This window comes from Misgurnus anguillicaudatus, chromosome 20 (genome assembly GCF_027580225.2).
Source record: "Misgurnus anguillicaudatus chromosome 20, ASM2758022v2, whole genome shotgun sequence".
In the NCBI taxonomy this organism is placed as follows: Eukaryota; Metazoa; Chordata; class Actinopteri; order Cypriniformes; family Cobitidae; genus Misgurnus; species Misgurnus anguillicaudatus.
The window spans coordinates 26,024,054-26,043,473 of record NC_073356.2 but is presented as its reverse complement, the minus strand read 5'-3'; the positions used below and the strand labels follow the sequence as shown (position 1 = coordinate 26,043,473).

General features: G+C 35.7%; 3 protein-coding genes across 4 annotated transcripts in view; all 3 read right to left on the bottom strand.

Annotated features, from left to right (window-relative positions):
• The window catches only part of hoxa3a (homeobox A3a), a 34,000-nt gene extending 19,250 nt beyond the window's left edge, over positions 1 to 14,750 (bottom strand). The window contains exons 1-2 of one of the 2 annotated variants that reach the window (XM_073858396.1): positions 14,619 to 14,750; positions 5,513 to 5,664 (exon numbers count right to left, since the gene is read on the bottom strand). The gene's annotated coding sequence lies outside the window, so the exon portion shown is untranslated. Of the gene's footprint in view, positions 1 to 5,512; positions 5,770 to 14,618 lie in introns of those variants that run through there. The other variant, XM_073858401.1, reaches the window with a different exon arrangement.
• Positions 4 to 5,499, bottom strand: hoxa5a (homeobox A5a). Its single transcript, XM_055220038.2, has 2 exons — positions 2,162 to 5,499; positions 4 to 1,656 (listed from the first exon to the last, which is right to left on the bottom strand). The coding sequence occupies exons 1-2, from the start codon at positions 2,721 to 2,723 to the stop codon at positions 1,406 to 1,408; spliced, it is 813 nt and encodes a 270-aa protein (XP_055076013.1). The 5' UTR covers positions 2,724 to 5,499; the 3' UTR covers positions 4 to 1,405.
• hoxa9a (homeobox A9a) lies at positions 5,621 to 14,598 on the bottom strand. Its single transcript, XM_055220043.2, has 2 exons — positions 11,439 to 14,598; positions 5,621 to 11,163 (listed from the first exon to the last, which is right to left on the bottom strand). Exons 1-2 carry the CDS (start codon positions 11,950 to 11,952, stop codon positions 10,919 to 10,921), a joined length of 759 nt encoding a protein of 252 aa, XP_055076018.2. The 5' UTR covers positions 11,953 to 14,598; the 3' UTR covers positions 5,621 to 10,918.
• Positions 14,751 to 19,420: the final 4,670 nt, after the last annotated feature.

Sequence of the window (19,420 nt, the reverse complement as noted above, 5' to 3'; positions counted from 1 at the left end):
TAGAGAAAGAGTCAACGAAGCTCCACGTCAGTGCGATTAAACATTATATGCGATATAGTGTCGACTCCCCAAAACCATAAAAACTGACTTTAATTGCCACCACGTGACGTATTTTATGGCCAGTGAGCCTATCTGCTGGCTGGAACGGTGACTTTTACGATCTAATTCATGGACAAACCTCCTTATTTATCTTACCCGCCAATGTCACGGAGCCAGAATGGTACAGGGTTTAGTAAAGTTTGCCGCTTTAAACTCTGTTAAGCTTTCCAGAGAAGAGTTCGAGACACTGGGCGTGGATGCACTCGTGTTGAATAGGTTGGCAGGGGGACCATAGGTGCCCCCTGCACAGCGGGTGAGTGTAATGGCGATTGGTGCGTCTACCTGTTGAGCTGCCAGAGATCATACCAACTTTTATAGAACTGAATAAATCAAATAGTTTAGATAGATAGATAGATAGATAGATAGATAGATAGATAGATAGATAGATAGATAGATAGATAGATAGATAGATAGATAGATAGATAGATAGATAGATAGATAGATAGATAGATAGATAGAAAGAAAAAATATTTAAATTTTGCTTATGTTAAAGTTTAACATTTTTACTCGACTTTGATTATAAAACAATTATAATTTACGTTTATTTCATGTTCTACAGATCTATTACTCTCAGAAAACAGGATATGGAAAAACATGAAACGGCAATGAGATCAAATATTTTAAATAAAAGTTTACTGTCATATCCATTTTTTTATTAGCACACACCACAGTTTTAGTTTTAAAACATACTTCCACACATTCAAAACGAATACAAGACAAATATGACAAATATGTGGAGTGAACGAAACAATTTTAACAATACAATGGTGGCAGTACAGCACGAACAAAATGGGTACCCTAAATTTGACTACAAAATAATGATACACTTAAAAATATTATATGAAATTAAAATAAATACAGCAATGAATATTTACAAAACATAAAACAAATTTACACATTTTTAAAACAAATTTACACATGTCTTTAAGTTTTGCTTCGTATGCAGTCAAATGTAACACTTCTACAGTTTAGCTTAACTAACGCGTCTTTCAGAAACTTCAAGTATTATCTATTCCAAAATATTTTTGATATTTTACACCTTCGTTTGACTTTTATAAGACAATGCAAAGATAAGCAACACTGAAACACGAAAAGGAAATGATTTTTTTTCCGGCCAAGGCCAACTGGTCATGAGCCAGTGAACGCCCTGTCCAGTGGAAAGTCTTTTGCGAAATGGAAAAAGCCAATAACTTTCGTTTTCTCTTTTTTACAAACACACACGGAAACAGGCACGCATACACACACATTCATTTTCAACACTTATAGACATATAGTTTATACGCATATATACAGTTTGTAAACATTCTTAGGGCCGGTATCCGCCTCCTGCAGCTGTCATGCTCATGCTCTTCAATTTGTTGTCCTTTTTCCATTTCATTCTTCGGTTTTGAAACCATATTTTGATTTGTCTTTCTGATAGACAGAGCGTGTGTGCGATCTCAATTCGTCGGCGGCGTGTCAGGTACCGGTTAAAGTGGAACTCCTTTTCTAGCTCAAGCGTCTGGTACCGTGTGTAGGCTGTCCTCGGCCTTTTACCCTCCGGTCCGGTCAAATTGTCTGTTATACATGAAAGTGTAATAATGTCACCGTTATTTTATATACTACAATATATACAGTTTAATGCACTATACATCCATAGTTAAATGAAATCTATCAACTACTAAAACACGGTAATGGTACATCAAGGACAGATAAACATCTAGGTAAATTCTTAAACAATTTGTTATTTAACGAATATTATAAATAACATAACTAATCCGTAATCAACAGTCGGGGAAACACTAAAGGGCGTAATTAGCCCAATTCTTATGTTTTAATTTACAAAATAACATTTTATGTGCTGATAATTATCGAAGATTATTTGTCTAGTGTAATAATAATTTTAGAGGTGGCATTATTTGCTATAACACCAAATAGTGGGTAAAAAAACAAATTTAACAGTATTTGCAAAATACATTTTTAAATATTACGCCATGTTAAGCTTACTCCAAAAGTAACAGTTAATTCCAAACAGTCAGTCTCAGTCTACAGAAAGCAGCATAACAGAATGCTAGCAGTTTACCATGACTTATATGAAGTTTTCTCATCCATGGATAAATGTGTGGCTGCTGAGCATCAGATACATTCAGTGAGGCTGCCTTCGCACTTCCTTCTGGATTTTCTTCCTCCATGCTGTGGGACGCTTTAGAGACGTCCTCGCGACTGAGAATGGCTCCGACAGTGTTGGTCGTAGAGCCAGTGGTATTCGGTAGTGATGTTTTTAGGGCGCGGTGTGAGGGCTCGCTGACAGTAGAGTTGGCTATTGACGAACAGGGGAGAGGGTCAGAGGAAGGCGACTGGGACTCAGCGCTGTTTGCGGTAACCGGTTGATTGTACCCGACAGGCGTCGCAGTTCGATTGTCTGTGTAGCTTTGAGCTTGCTCACCAGATGAGAGAAAGTGTCCGGTGTTAGAGCTCCCGGTGCTAAGATCCATTCCACTGTAACCATAGCCATACCTGCCCGAATGCATGCCCGTAGAATCTCTGTATTGGCCACTAGAGCTGTGATCTCCATAGTTATGTAAGGGGTAGTCCGCACCATTTGGATAGCGACCGCAAAATGAGTTCACAAAATAAGAGCTCATTGGTTGACAATAATTACCTTATAATTATTTAGTGACTATAACCACAGTTGTGGAGAGAACAAAACTGTGTGTGTTTGATTTGTGTCTCTTGATGGTTTTGAGCTTCTATTGCACCCTTGCACAATTTATGATGAATTATGGAAATGAGTGAGACACAGACTTAATGCTTCCTTACGTATGCTTCCAAATATGGAGTAGGCTTAGAATCACGTGTTTTTGTTGACCAGTCGTAAATCCTATTCAGTGACCTCCAGTGGTAAACTCACGCGTAAGCAGGAAATCAGCGTTTGGAGACAAGAACGCGCAACGAGACTTTCGCCAAACTACATGTCGTCGGTTGTTTTAAAGATTGTAGTAGCGCGCCACCGTCTGGATAGACGTGGAACTGCCCTAAAATATCCGTCGCAAGGCGAGCACGCGACGGGGTCATTCAGAGGGTAACGACTCTGCAGTAGAAAAATAGGATCTGCCGAAACAATGCTCCGTGGTCTGCACACAAAGCACGCATAGGTTACAGAATGCTCATAGAATTCGGAAGATTCATAGAAACAAAATTTGAGGTTTTAAATAAATACGGTCGTCATCAAAAAATATACAATACTAAATATACATACAATACCGTCTTTATGTAAAGACTAATAATTTTTTATTTTTTTATTTCCAAAATTTAGCTGGATTTACTCGGTAAATTTATTAAATAGTTTATGGTTTATTTTATTAATAGGGTTTACTACCACTTTGCCTCTAAATTACCTTATTTATATTTTAACAACTCTTGCTTGTGGGTGACGATAAAATGGTTAGGTTTTGTTACTATGTATTTTTTTGCGTTGGACTGATGACATCTATTTAGGATCACAGCAGTAGGCTATCTTCAACTGAATTAAATTTTTGTAGTTCCGAAGCACAGTAATAAGCCCATTTTCTCCTTATTCTCCACGAATAAAGAGAAAACGAGCTATTATTTTGTACACTGATTTACATGTTCCTGGCCGTTTCATTTAGCTGTTGGGGTACCACCAGGAGTAATGCCTCAACTTACGGTGATGAAAAGAGCTATGGAAGTGTCAAGGACGTAGCTGCCTCTTCGTCATGAACCTCTGAATGACAACTTGTGTTATACTTGTACTGTATGTGTTCAAAGTTAAATGTATACATGTTGGTTATACTTAGTGTTATGCTGACCCTAACGTAGGCCTATTTCGTGTCCAAATAGTCTTCTTCAACTATCTTCTCTCAGATCCATCTAACCATGTCTCCCGTGGAAAAAAAATCAAATTACATTCTAAAAATATTTAATTTTATTTATTATTTCACCACTATATATTATCATTCTTGTGTTTTTTGCTCCTGGTATGTTTAACGAATCGGAACGTACGGGCATCGTAAGGCTACTGGAGCTGAATTAAGGCCAATACTTTCACTAACAATTACAGGACATAATTGGTCTCTGCAACATGAAAATGTTTTGCTATTTTGTGACAACAATTACTGCTTTGGGGAAAATGGGTTAAGAAATGTTAAGCTCAACCACGCAACACTCTAAAAAATGTCTGGGTTATTAATGGGTAAATAATTGGACAGAAAAATGACAGCTGGTTTAAAAATGACCTCATCATGCTGGGTTAAAAAAATGACCCAATGTTGGGTTGTTGTTATGCAACCATGGGGTATAATAAACCAACAGTGGCGTTAAAACAACCCAGCATTGGTTCAATTTAATTTTTTACAGTGAAGGATGAATAAAACTTATTAATATCTAGTTTGCTCTTAAAATAAAATACTCTTCTCTTTACTCTTTAAAATTTTTGACACGCGTATGCCTTGGGGAAAATACTTTACAGTTAAACAATCAAATGCTTTGCAAAAAAGATATTGTAAAATCAAACGGACAAACTATAACAACGAATCACTTCCATTTAACATTTTACATGAGGACTAAAGCAATACATTAAGAAAAAACGAAACCAGTTCATTTAAAATTCTTTGAATGATGAAAATCAATGTTATAACAATATATTTGTATAGACATCGTTCAGATCATAATTCATCAACTGAGTTTCATATGTTGGTTTGAACAAGTAGCCTCAACAAATCATTCGCTCAAGTAATCTCAAGATCGTCACCTTGCCAGTAATGTGATAGATCGCCACCTTGCGGCGTTTTAATGGTATATCTTTTCCGTGTCGTACAAAATGCAGGTTCGGGATATTGCATCCACACATTTTTTTATGTTCAACGAGACTGAAATAGACGCAAACATATAAAAACTATTGTTCTAAATTGCTCTACATCAGAAAATCCTGAAACAAGTACCCCAGGATCTAAACCCCAATGATGGAGTGAAATCTTAGATTAACAAGAAATGAATCAAATTTTTTTTTAATATATACGCAGAATACACACAAAAGAAACAATAGCTGATACAGTCCTACTAATTTCCTTGGGATTTCTTTAAGCTTTAATAATAGAAAAGAGAAAGAGAAGTCTGCACAAACCAGGCGGTCTTTCATCGCGGTATGTTTGACACATCAAATAATAAAAACAGACCATTGTTATTGGCTACATATTACATATGACTACAGCTACCCTACTGATCTGTGGAAAGCATTCGGCAATAAACGGCAACAACAGCCGCAACACTAACCGACACTAGACATAAAACAACAATACAATACACAATAAATCGAAAAACAAAAACAAGCATTAGAAAAATACTAACAAATTGTTATTATAGTTAAAACCATTTCCTAGAGATTTAGTAGTACAAAAAAAAAACAAATCCTTACCGTTCTGTGTGTCTTTTGGTTCAAGAAGGCGAGAAAGAGAAGTTAGCAACAGCTTTTTAGATAGCTGCTCTACCAGCCATAGCGCGACAAACATGTTAAACAATCCTCTTTTCTTTCCAATGTCAAGTTCCGTGTCAGGAAATGTTGAATATCTCCACAGGATTAAACAAAACAACATATAAAGAAGTGAAAAGATTATACAGAATGGCGTTGGTTAAAGAAGCCTAGACAATGCAGGATCAGGAGAAGAATGCAGCTCTATTTTGGGCTGGGATGCATACACATTAAAAGTTCACGTTCATGTGACCGTAAGAACACGTGACCAGCTGGTAGCCAATGGGACCTAGCAGCACCTCATAAAGTTGTGAAGCAAAGTAGTAAATTTTCATAAACAACAACAGATTTATAGCTTATTCGGGGCAGAGGACGAGGTGGGGGTTGGGGAAGCAGTGTCTGCTGCTAGGCGCCATTTTACAGGAGCAACTCAAAGGAAAACAATAAGGACAGGCTTTTACGCATCGCACTTCCCACACGCAAAAGACACATAACACGTCATCCATTTGTTATCAAAACCATTCCAAAGATGAGCACACATAAAGGACAGAACCAACCTAAAAACCTTTATATACCCATACATACATACATACATACATACATACATACATACATACATACATACATACATACATACATACATACATACATACATACATACATACATACATACATACATACATACATACATGCATACATGCATACATACATATTTACATATAAACTTCACATTAAGTGATTTGTTAGGTTGGCTCTATTCCCCACATGTGCCCATCACTTGGTCAATTTTGACAAGAAATGGAGGACGCACACCATATCCTTCGCGTATAAAATGCAACGCGCAAAAGCCCGTCATCATCCTCCTTTAAGCCACTCCTGCAAAATGGCGCCCAGCTTAATATGTATATGGTTCACTTACATTCTTGCAGATGCTGGTGTACCTGCCGTAATTATGTTGTCTTACTATGTTTAAAAATATTATTCACGTAATAATGATTAATATAGATAATGGTGTGAGAGTATAACCCATTATTGCTTGCATATCTTTTCATATCTTTTCCAAAACAACTGCTTTCATGAATTCATAAACTGAAATATATGCAGTGCTCGACGCTAAAAAATCGACACGCCTATACAATTCGATTGTTAAATGTTTGTAAATCATTACAACACGGTTTGGATCATCGTCCCTAAAAGCTGCAAAATATAAATGTAATTCTTCATTGCAGTATAACTTACAAATCTTTCAAGCGGACACAATAAGAGAAATCAATTATGTAACAATATACGCATTGGAGAGCAGCTAATTTAAGACGCACCGAGTAATCAATTTATTACCACAGAGCCAGGGCATTAAAATGTTTACGACTTCACAAATGCTACATAAACAGCTGCATGATGTGATGTCTGCAGTGACAGCACACAATACTGTAGCCACCGACACTGGTAAGTAAGACGTGCTTGGCGTTGTGATTAGAGGATTAACAAATTTCGTTGAGAGGTTTGCAAGTCCTTGCTAAATACCCCAATATTTTAACCATTTCAGATCAAAAAATTGCTCCTGTTGCATTGACACAGAGAAAGAAGATTGGAATGCTCATTGTCCATGAGAAAACAACATCACAATTTAAAAAACAATTCAATACTTTATCACTTGCTTCAGGCATCGTATTTTACTGGTGATTAATACATGCCCATTACAGCCGAGTTATAATATATAATCATAATTCCATGAAATTATTAATGAACTAGATGAATGCCAATGCAAAAAAAAGTTATTGCTATTTTTATTTAGTAGCTATGTGAAAAACTGTATTTTAAATTGAGATATGCTTTTGAAAGTTTTTAGATTAAAGTGTTGAAAATGAAAAAGCAAAAGAAAAATACTTTTTTCAATGTAATATACATTTGAAATATACATTACTTTTTTCTTGAAAATGTAATATACATTTGCGTTTTATCCACTATAATTGTAATTAAAGTGCTTTCTTTGTAGAAGTTGTTCAATTTCATCATTTCATAAAACCTAAGATCTAAGTCTTTGAGAAGCATTGATACATTTAAAAGAAATTATATGACTAAAACTTTCAAAACATATTTAAACATCTAGGCTTATGAATAAAGAAACGAAAGAAGTGATTTTTAAATTTGTAAATATTAATTTTGCTTTTTCACAAACCTCTTTCTGCTAGGAATACGCTGGGAATACAATGTTAAACAATGCAACTAAAAATAAAGAATGTTTTTATAAAAAAAATAGATCTTTCTTATAACTCACTTATAACTATGATATTATTACACACGAGATCTTATGAAATAAATGAATGTGTCTTTTTTAGTTACAGCTCACCGGACCACAAGAAATCTGCATCCAATTTAAACAAGGTGAAGTCTAAGTATTCAAAATTAATAATTTTCAACCACATAAAACAGTTAATATAATAATAGTCAGAGTGTTAAAAACGCAATTTAGCCCAAATTAAACAAAATAGGAAAACTTCTTTTTTGAGGGTTATTGGTATACGACAAAGTCGCCATTTTACTTTCACTGTATTCAAATTGAACAGATATATTAAAATTTGATATCGTGCATGAAAGAAAAGTGTGTATACTGGATTTTTAAGTAAAAAAAGACAATTAAATAAATGAAATGCTAATATAAGTAGCAAAATATAAAAGTAATATTTGCCGTTTAATAATAATGTTTTTTACTTTACTTATATCTTAGTTAGAAGTGTGAATTTAATAAGAGAAATGTAAAATGTGAAGGATTATATAAGACTTAGTGGGAAAACATTAAGTACAACAACATGAGTGCTAAAGTAGACAGTGTTTTTGTGCCAAAAGTATCAACACCAAAGGACAACAGAGTATCACTACACGCCAAGTTAAAATGTTGGAAAACGTAGTTTTCGATAGAGCAATGGGCATTACAACAAACAGGACTAATTACTTTTAGTACTTCAATATTAAATGTCAATTAAAATGAAACTCACCGTAAATAAATTAAAACTATTAGCTATATATTAACAATTATTTTTATTCACAAATGAATTTTTCATCTTCATTACAATGATTTGGTGATGCAAAAAGCAGAAACATAGTGTATAAGGAAAAGTTGGTTTTAATTTTAATAACTAAACATTTAGTTAAAGAAAATAGTTTTAAAAAGAAGCAGGGAGCATAGATCTGAGCAATGCAAAAGCTTGCAATTGTTTACGCACACAAACAAGCAAAAGCATATCTTCGATTGTGAGGTTTTGCTGACATCAAGTGGTTTAACTGTATAACAACAACACAGATGCTTTCGATAGATTGGTTTATTTGAACTGTAACCTCAAAGTTTAAGCCTCATCTTTAGACTAAATAGTATGTCCTAGAATGAAAAGGAATGTTTTTCAACATTGACATACTCATTTCGGGTGAATCTGCACAGAAGCTTCCATTTTGCTGTGTATACCTTCTAGGTCTGCACAAAGGGGGTTTTAGGGTGCCGTAGGGCGAAATGTAATCAAAGAGGCCAATAAAACTAGATTGTTTCCGCTGTTTTTGTGCACACTGTCGAGTCTCGCTGAAGGCAGGTGGGGAATAAGGGGGGAAAACCTCTCCAAATGGGAACTAGGCCTCTGGAAACGGTCTAATTGTGTCTGGGCGGCCATAAAGCCATTGAACGCGGAATGCCAGACAGTGTTGCCGAGTCTACGATTCATGGCTCCTACATGAGGCCTTTGAAGTTAACGTTCATTCGTGATAACTATGCCTACCATCATCTAACGTCTAGTACGCTGCACCGTTTATGTTTTATAAAATATCTGTGTTTTTGGTTTTGAGGTCTGTCTGACACAGACCGCATCTAGAATGGCAGCCTTATAGGCTAGCCAATAGCAAAAGTACCCCGTCATGGAGGCAAATACGCTGGTCCGTTCTTTTTTAATTCCATAGATCCATGAACGCATGACGCATAAATTACTGGCCTCATGTGTCGAGCCTCATATCAACTCTGTTGTGTTGCGTTCTCTCGCCTCGCAGCGCTTTGCACCCCATAAACTGTTATAGCGGTAATTGTCTTTTATGGTAGTGCATGCAGCTAACAACCTCATCTGCCAGGTCTTAAGACTGCTTTTCCCCGAGTTCAAACTCGCTTTAGAACGCATTCCTCAAAAGTAAATGCACATGGGCAAAAATCTAAATGCTGATTAAGATAAAATTAGTATGTTCGTGTATATTATCTTTAAAGCTGAGAGGAATAGTTTTTCTGTAGACAGAAAACATTATATTTATCTCTGATTACGGCAAGTTTCATGTGGCTCCTTAGTTTTTAGTTAGTTATAAGATAACAATTATGTCGAAAATCTATCTGTTCGAATGTTCAAAAGTAGGATAATCTTTCTCAATAATTCATTTTTATTTATATATAGCCCTTCCATCAAATTCGACAAACCAAAATCTTGGTTTAAAATAACTAACCATAAACCAAAAGACCTTTAGACAAGCAGAAGATACAAAAAAATAATTCGTATAAGTTTGCAAAGTAATCTGTAATATACTTTTCAACTTAATTTCCATTAAAATGTCTTGGAGACTTGTTTGGAGATATGATTTGCTTTTATTATTCAATAAATAAAATCACAAATTACATCTGAAAAGTTTCAAAGTAATCAAAACAAAATCATGACGGTCAACAGACCATGAGGTATTTGTATAGTTGTCTACAGTGCTTATTTCTACAGCTCAGTATCTAATTTAACCATTTTCTGTTCACAAACCTCAGTCAAAGCCATTGTTTCGGCTGATATGGCGTGAAGATTTTGGTCAATTTTTTAAAAAGTAATACATAGTCGAGTGTAGGTAGTGGCATGTGTTTGCAAATTATTTGTCATCAACTGTTATAATTAATTTTGTATCATACAAAAGAAATGTGAGGACCATAGCCTTATACAGCCCAAAGCTGTAACCTAACATGAACATGGACCCAATCCCCCCACTTTAAATTTAGTAACATGCTAAAGAACATATAAGAAAACTATTAATAAGACGTCCGAAATACACATTAAGCTGCAATCGAAATGGAATAGCACACATTGCTCCGTGTTCAGTCTTTCTTAAAAAAAATCAGGGCCCAAGTGAAATACAGAGCTGCAAGAAGGTTGGAAATTAAGGAAAATTTAAACAAGTAAGACAGAACAACATATGACAAACAATGAGCCTAATCCCACGACTAGGCCCTAACATGCTATAAGACAATCGACAATTATGGTTTGCTTGAATGGAATGACACAAGACCTAATGTAAAAACTTGGTCCAACAACCAAATGGATGGATCGTTCCTCATCCTCACCTACACGAAGTGCTTTACTCTGGATCGTCCTTCGTTACGTCCTTGTTTATTTTTTTCATCTTCATCCTGCGGTTTTGGAACCAAATTTTGACCTGTCTCTCCGTAAGGTTCAGGAGACGCGCGACCTCGTACCTGCGGTCGCGCGTGAGGTAAGTGTTAAATAAAAACTCTTTCTCCAGCTCGAGGATCTGATGCTTAGTATAAGGGCAGCGTTTTTTACGCGAAGAGCTCGCGTGAAGCCAGTTGGACACAGGGTTGTCTGAGAAAAGGTAGAGGGAAAGGTAGGGGGTTCGAAATCATAAACGAGTAGTGAATAGTGTTAACAAAAGAAACGTCATCTTAAATCCAGGCCAGTCACAGCAACTCAAACTCCATAACACCATTCTCAAATCAAACATCTAAAACTAGATTAAAATATGTATTGTTTCTGGCATGCACGTTTACAGCAGATTAACTAAGATTAGCATCACATTTGGACAAACTATGCAGTTTGATCTTTTAGTTTTATATATGCCAATAACTGGGGAACCTTACCTGGGTCAGCGACTGGTTTCTCTTCAATCTCACCGTCCCCGTCTACAGTTCGCCCTGTCTCTGGCTTGGTAGAGCATCCGCCGTTAACGAAGTCCCCAGGAGGATGCACAGCATGTGAACTGGCCTGTGCGCCTTCATAATTTGTTCTGTGTGTATCAGGTTTGGAATTAAAATTATGATGGACCGCCGGTGGCTCAGTGAGAGGCAGACCACAAGTAGAATCCAACAGCCAAGACTGCACGTAATCCCCAGCTACAGGAGGCTGCGTATGCGGCTGATACACTGCTGGCACACCACTGGAAAAATGAGTTGGGATGTGGCCCCAACCGGAGCCACCATACACAGGTTGCTTTGCTGGGAATGTGCAGGGACCAAGCTCTGTGTGGTCTGTGGGAAGAACATGAGGCCTGGAGTGCGGGATGAGCGCTGAGCCTGAGGAATAGCGAGTCTCCTCGTTCTCCGGTAAAATAAGAGCGTCAACGTAGTATCCTGTCAGAGCGCCGGATGTCGACATGGCGGGGTTGCACTCTCACACACACACACATAAAAACACTAACACACACATACAGTAACACTCTCACAAAATAACAATCTGTGGATACGGAGAGGCAACCCCCTCACAAAGCTCCAGCCAGCTATTAAGTTTAGAGCAGACTGCCATTTGATTGGGTGAGGTGCACACGTGACCATTAGAAGAGGACAATAAAAAATAAATCAATGGCGTTGATGCTGTATAAAATTCCTTGGCTCTGATTATACCGTTTTTTACTGCCAAATGTGAAATCATTAGGAATAAAATTAACATGCGTGTCAACAAAATGCTACTTTCAGCAACAATAACTAATCTGTCAGTTGTGTAAATGTATTTTGAAACATGGACGTTTTACAGAATTTTCACTAATTAATTACAACTAAGAAAATCTATACAACCGGTCTGCAGAAAAACTGAATTAAACATCAGATGTTGCCAAAAAAATTAACAAAATACCCAGACTATTATCTGATAAACTCTAAAAAAAAAAAAAAGTTAACTACGAATTTACTACAAATAAGCATTGGTTAGTATAGTTAAACCTTAACAATTGTTTCATTAAATTAACAAGTATAAACATAGTTTTTGTAGTAAAACAATTATTTAAAATCTAACCAATCCGCCAAAAAATGGTTACTACACTTTTACTATAATAAACAATGTTTAATTTTCCTAAGTGTTAGGATAGGGAGGGATTAGTTTCACTGTTGTAGGAAGAGCGTGTATCGTGTACACTGCACCACACCCAATAATGATAGTTATGTGTTTTCCGTGGTGTTTTTTTTATATTTTATCAATGTAACCGTGAAATGAAAATTAGTAGCCTACACAGATACACTTCTTGGCTTACAAAGAGGAAACATACTTCTAGCTTCGTTCATGCTTGGTATTTTGTTTGGTGTTTAGCAATCATTTCTTTTTTTATTCCAAACTGTTCGTTGTAAATGAGAAAAATATACTTTAATTATTAAACGAAAAGGCTTAATACAATTATAAGTTTATCGTTAAGTCCATTGACCAGCTAAGTTCATCGTGTGCCGCGGTATAGACAAATTATTAGTGTGTATAAAAATAGAATATTCGTCTTGCCTTTATTGTTTGTGCAAGTAAATAATGCCTTAGATGTAATAAAATATGCATTCACAAAAAAAAACCGTTGAATGTGAAAAATTCAGCTGTAATTATATTCTACTCAAATGAAAGTGCAATAATGTAAACGTGGCCAAAACATACAAAGTGGTTAGTTTAACTAAACATATATACAGCATCTGATGGAACTTCCGAAATTGTGATAGAAAAATGAATACTAATACTGCAGTAATTTAATGTTTGTAATATTATGTTACTCATTATGTGGCCAATAATTTTTGTCCAATAAAATAATATTTTGACGTATCGTGTAGATGTAATAATGTTTACAAAAAAGGTGTTACTTACAGACACATGCAATAATATTATTAATAATATAACGTAGGCCTTTAATTTATTCACGTGCCACAGATATGAGAATTTCAGAAAAAAAACTATAATAATGCTTCTTCAATTATAGAAAAGAAAAAATAACACTACTAAATGCATAACATATTTTGCCATCATGGCTTTTAATATAAGATATACAATTAAATCTAAAGTTCTCATTCACTGCGTCACATGCAATAATGGAAATTCAGAAATAGACTATCATTACAAAAATATATGTGTAAACGGTTACAATCCGTGTGCCCTTCTGGAAATAAAGTGAACATCCACACATATGTGCATTTAATATTTAAAGATGAAAATTAATAAATTAAAATATAATTTATTAGATCTTCAAACTGCCGAACGGTCCACTAGTGACTTCCAGAAGGACATGGGGAGGATTTTACTATTTTACAGCAGGAAACACGAAGAAAGAAAAAGGGACGGAAACAACATGGCCCGTTGAGGCAGTAAACGGCACTAAACGGCACAGGGGTGTTTGCTAACACAACCGAGTTAGCACAATGCCTTTTAGGTACAGATAAATCCTCTTTGGTTGTGCCGCAGTGCCACCATAAAGCCAATCTTTTGTGTTTAGCCACCTAAGGCACTAAAGTGAGGATATTGGGTCTTTTAAGCTCATTGGCGTGCCACTGAGGTCGCTGTTGCCCACAGCCCCCGATGCTCGGTTTCGGCTTTGTGGACGTAACCTAGGCCTTGTCAGGTACTGTCTAGAATGAGCACACATCAATGTCTAGAATCATTCTCGTTCTAGCAAATTAAACAACTCTGACAACAGTTATGTTAAAATAGCATGATTAAAAGTCGCTTTTTGTACAACTGAAAGAGTAATGGAGGCTGTGAAGTGTATTAGTAATCGAAAAGCGTTTACATGCCGCCTATAGCCTATTGGCAGAATTAAATATCGACGAATTAAACTGGAGCGATTAAGACAGTTTCATGTTGCAGAGTTCTACAATACAATCCCAACAACATGAAACTACCTAAACCACCCGACAGTTTGGTTCAAAACGAAAGATAACTTAAGGTATCTAAACAAACCCTCGGCATTATCTTGCTGAAACCATTGATGTATTTTACACAAAACAGTGTACCATCATTTTCTTATTCTGATAAATGGCAACCCTAAATCGTGCGATTGCGACAGAAAGAAAATTATTGCTTACCTGCGATTATTTGAATATTACGGCGCAACAAAAGCGTATTCTCCATCGTCTGATATCCTAGTGTTGTTATTCCTGTCTCTATCCAGCCGGCACTGAGGGTAGTGACTCTGAAAAGCGACTGGCCTCATAAAGTAACCAGCAATAAAACGTCACAAAAGCGGACTAAACTCGCTATAATACTACGTACATTGCAACCCCCTGTACAATTAAACCATTTCCGCTATAATGGATAATTTAAAATAATTCAAGTCTCAATGTCAGAATATAAGATTTAAAGTAATATACACAAACAGTAAAGCTTAGCACATGGCAAAGACAAGCACAAAACGGACATTAAATAAGCAAAACTACCCTATAAGCATTTTGCCAGAAATGCTTGACAGAAATAAAGAAAGAACGTTTTTTGGCCGTGCAGAAATTCCATATAGCAGATCCATTTATATTGTTCATGTTGCACAATGCTGAGCGCTTATTAGACATCCTAATGTGATATATTACAGGTTTAAATACCATAGCACAGTAATTCACATTACATACGTTTCTAAATAAACAAAAAAGGAAAATGACAAACACATGATGTTTTGTCAAACGCTGTCATTATGTTTAAAATTCGGGTCATGACTTGCCTGTTGATCAGGTGCTCACTACGTCTGATTTCTAGGCGGCGCTCCTGAGTCAAGTACATATTGGGAAAAAAAACTTCTCCAGGACATAGCCTCTTCCGGTTTAGCTCTAGCTATTAGCCAGTTTGCTGAGCAATCCATGAATCCTGTAAGAAATAAAGCATGCATTGTAAATTATTAGACAAAATTGACATGGTATAAACATGTATTTTTTGTCAGTCTCTCATGTTACTTTTAAATGATTTATTTGGATTGTCTGACAATTATACACACACACACACACACACACACACACACGTTTTGCATTGTGTTGTTCACTCTTAAATATAAATAAAATAGGGTAATAACATTTGCACATGTATTTTATGTTGTTGCTGTTAGAACAATAGATAAAAATTAAGCATTTAATATATTCTATAGAATAGGCTCTACTCCCTGGTGCCAGAAGTTTAATCCGAGAGCCCCGTTTACAAGGTTAAGCACATATTTATAGTAAGATACTGAAAAACACAGTCATCCCATCTCCGCCCATGAACCAAAGATCGTCATCTAAGTTCCAGCGTCACTTAGAAAATAAACCTTCAATTTATCAAAGACTAAGAAACATATCAGTTGAAGCACATCTGGTCAAATAGAAGAAATTATTTTGTTCTCAGTGAAACTGAAACTACCGTTTACTGAGTTTTTCCACTTGTTCATCATTTGTTACTTATCTCATTCACTAGCCCCCCTTTATCTTATCTGGTAGGACTTTGCATAATGTCCTAGTCTTTGGACATTTTACTACTGAACAGATGGAAAGAACAGAAATCTTTCACTAGAATAGAAGAACAGGATTTTGCATTTAACAATTATGTAAGGAATGGTTGACGACGGGCCATTGAGTTGTAAGAAAATAATGCACACCAAGGTGGTAATGCGGCACGACGCGAAGCGGAGTGCTGTTACACCGCAGGTGTGCATTATTTTCAAATAATTCAAGGGACCGGAGTCAATTATTCCTCTTATACCACGGTTACCACAAACATTGCTCTGTTGACTATTTTTAAGACATTTGACAAGTTAGGTGTGCGGTTTACAGAAAAATAATCAACACCCATAGAACATTTCTCAGCCAATCAGAATGCAGCATTCAACAGACCCGTGGTATAAAAGTTCATAAACTATAATTAAAATAAAAATAAAAAATCTTCCACTACAATGTAAATAGAATCAAAGTCAAACAAAAAAAATAAAACAACAAGTTAGCAATACTACACACTGAACAATGGCTGTTTGCCTCACCTTTGCCACAGTTCAGTTCCTTGTTGTAATGTTGTAGGCCCAAAGGATGGAATTCAGATATATTCAAATAACAATATGTTGTCCCCGGAACTTTGTGTTTTGACTTTTTGCCACTTATAATTTATGCTCCTTTTCGTTCTCTTGATAATACTGCGTTTAAGATAAGAAAGTCCAAATAGTTAGACATTGCAGTGATGAGACGTCTGAATCTGATGGCCTCAATAACTGTGGTAAAGTTTTCGATCCTAATGCAAATATGACACAGGCCATGCACACCTAGTGATTCGTAATCCTTTGCGATTCAGTGTATTTCTGCAACTGGAACAGAGAACATGCCTGTTTCTTTCATGTCCTAAACGGAAACACGAACAGTAGGCTAACCATGCTGCATGAGCTTGTTGCTCCCCTCATCTCGATTTTGTTGTATATTTGTTGTTTATGCAGGCATTAGCCCAAACTTTGGTTGCTAATATTGCCATTAAAAGTCAAAATTTAGACTCCAAATGCTGTTTGTAGTGTAGGTGACAAATTCACTCTGCTTTTTAAATAGCACAATACACTGTCACGCTGATTGTAAATGCCATTAACAGTAGGCGTTTTGGATATAATGCATGGCAGAGCTCATTGCCGGTCATTTCTCTTGTTTAACACGCTGGCTGGGTTGTGGCTTAGTGCATCAGTGCACACATACAGTAGGCTACCAGTATAAGCACAGAAACTCAAAAGAACCACACCCCCTCCATCGCCGCATCATATTTACGGTAGCCATATCTTATGTAGTGCAGAGTGGATTTTGAAGTATTTGCCACTCTACACTAAACCTCATGTACAAAAAAAATCATTGTTGAGTCCCAAAATTTGTGCTCGAGTAAAACTAAGGTTAACCATAAACTAGCTTTGATAGAAAAACATTTATATCAAACAGCTTTTAGAAAACCAAACTACATTTTGGAATAAAAAGCTATTTTAGCAGACGAGGTAAATGCCTTTAATCGAAAAACACAACGATACAACTTAATAGAACATACTTTAGGATAAGCACGGTTTTCGTGTTAGCTAGGCTATAGCTTGTATATTTTTATACAGAAAGTGGACAAAATAGTATTGCAAATTTACTGGTGCCGTAAATACGGTCAAAGCATAACATCACTTATTTTCAAATTCCATTTAACACTGTGCTAAAATAAAAAAAATAGAAATCTATAAGTAAAGTGGCCCGAATATGCTTATACTAAGTAAATTAATGACACAGACCTTTTTGAAATATTACAAAAAATTATTCATATTTTTTAGAACGTATAGTATGTTTATAGAATGACAAATTCCTAAATTTTTCAGGTTTGCTTTTAATCTTTGATTATTTGTTATTGGCGAAAGTGGTACTCTAACCCTTACGTTAAAGACAATGATTGCACTTTATAAAGTAAATACTTGCGACAGCAAAAATTAATTGAAAGTAGTCATAAAAGTAAACCAATAGCAAATGGAAAAGTGTATATTATTAGGATTATTAGTTATTATACATTATGTATTATTTATCATAAACATAACGATTATGATTAATATTGTTATTAACTTTAGTACATATGTGTCTATTTGTTATCTACAAAAAATACCAGTAAAACTTTCCATGCTGTATAATAGGATGATCAGGTTTTCTTTGATGAAAAGGAGACACTGGAAAGTAAATATTAGATCTAATATTCAAATTATGCGTACTTTCTAAATATACAGCTATTTCAAAGTTGATAATTCCTCACACGCTCACTCATTTATTTGTTTCACATTTGCTTAACTAGGTTTGGCATTATAGTTAGCAGGCCTATAGCCTACCCGTATGTTGTAATAATCACAAAAAAATAGTTTTAAGGTTTCTTCATACACAAGATCCAGTTCATTATACAATAAACCCAAGAAAAATAATCTGACACTGCATTGCTATAAGCGAAAAAAAAATTGGACTGGAGACAAATAGGGGTACTGTAATACTATACGTCTTTCACGCATATGCTGTTACTAAATCTCTGTTGCGGAAAGGCGCGATTTGTTTCACAGTTACAACACCATTTCAAATTACATTATTTCTCTTAACTATAGTGAAAGAGTGGCTTTAAAGAAAGCCTTTTCACTATTATGTTCTTCAGCTAAAGTTCAATCATTGCTGAAAGGTAGAATGAAAGATGTGCGTCATTTCTGAAGCCACAATAAATACATAAAAAGCCTGCAGTTGGCTATAAATTATCTTAGCCATTTTTGTAAAAATGAATCTAATAATTTTTGCTAAACAATCTTACTAACAACTGAACACAGTCTGTGCTATGTTTAATGGATTTCTTAATCGCATGAGCAGAGGTCTCTTGCCATAATCTTTTTGATTCGGTAGAAAAAGTAGACTTTTAAAACCCTTACACGCCTATACTTTATATAATAAAATCTGTTAACATTTAATGTGGGTTCTGTACGCAAATGGTTACTGGTATAAGATGTTCGAGTGATTTACTGAATAAAGTCAGTTTGAAACACCTGCAAAGGATTTTGTATGTTTCAACACACCGTTCAGACCCACATGAAGTCTCGATGAAATCCAATCCAAGCCACTATTCTTGTGGACGTGTATACTACTTCAGTTTAGTCTATAGCCTATCTGCTATTTGTCAAAATATTACTTTAGATAAACAAGTCTTAAATTGATGGTTTAAACTGGCGTTACTTTAAACTGCGTCAAAGCATTGGTTCTACATGCCATTCAATAGGAATGATCCACGACCATGACATTGATCTCACGAGTGCCTCCCAATGGGCACCATTTGAACTTATACTCGTCGGTTGACGGAGGGCGATCACGGATTGTAAGGGCAGATTTAAAGAGAATGGAGTGTAAATTCAGCGGACATA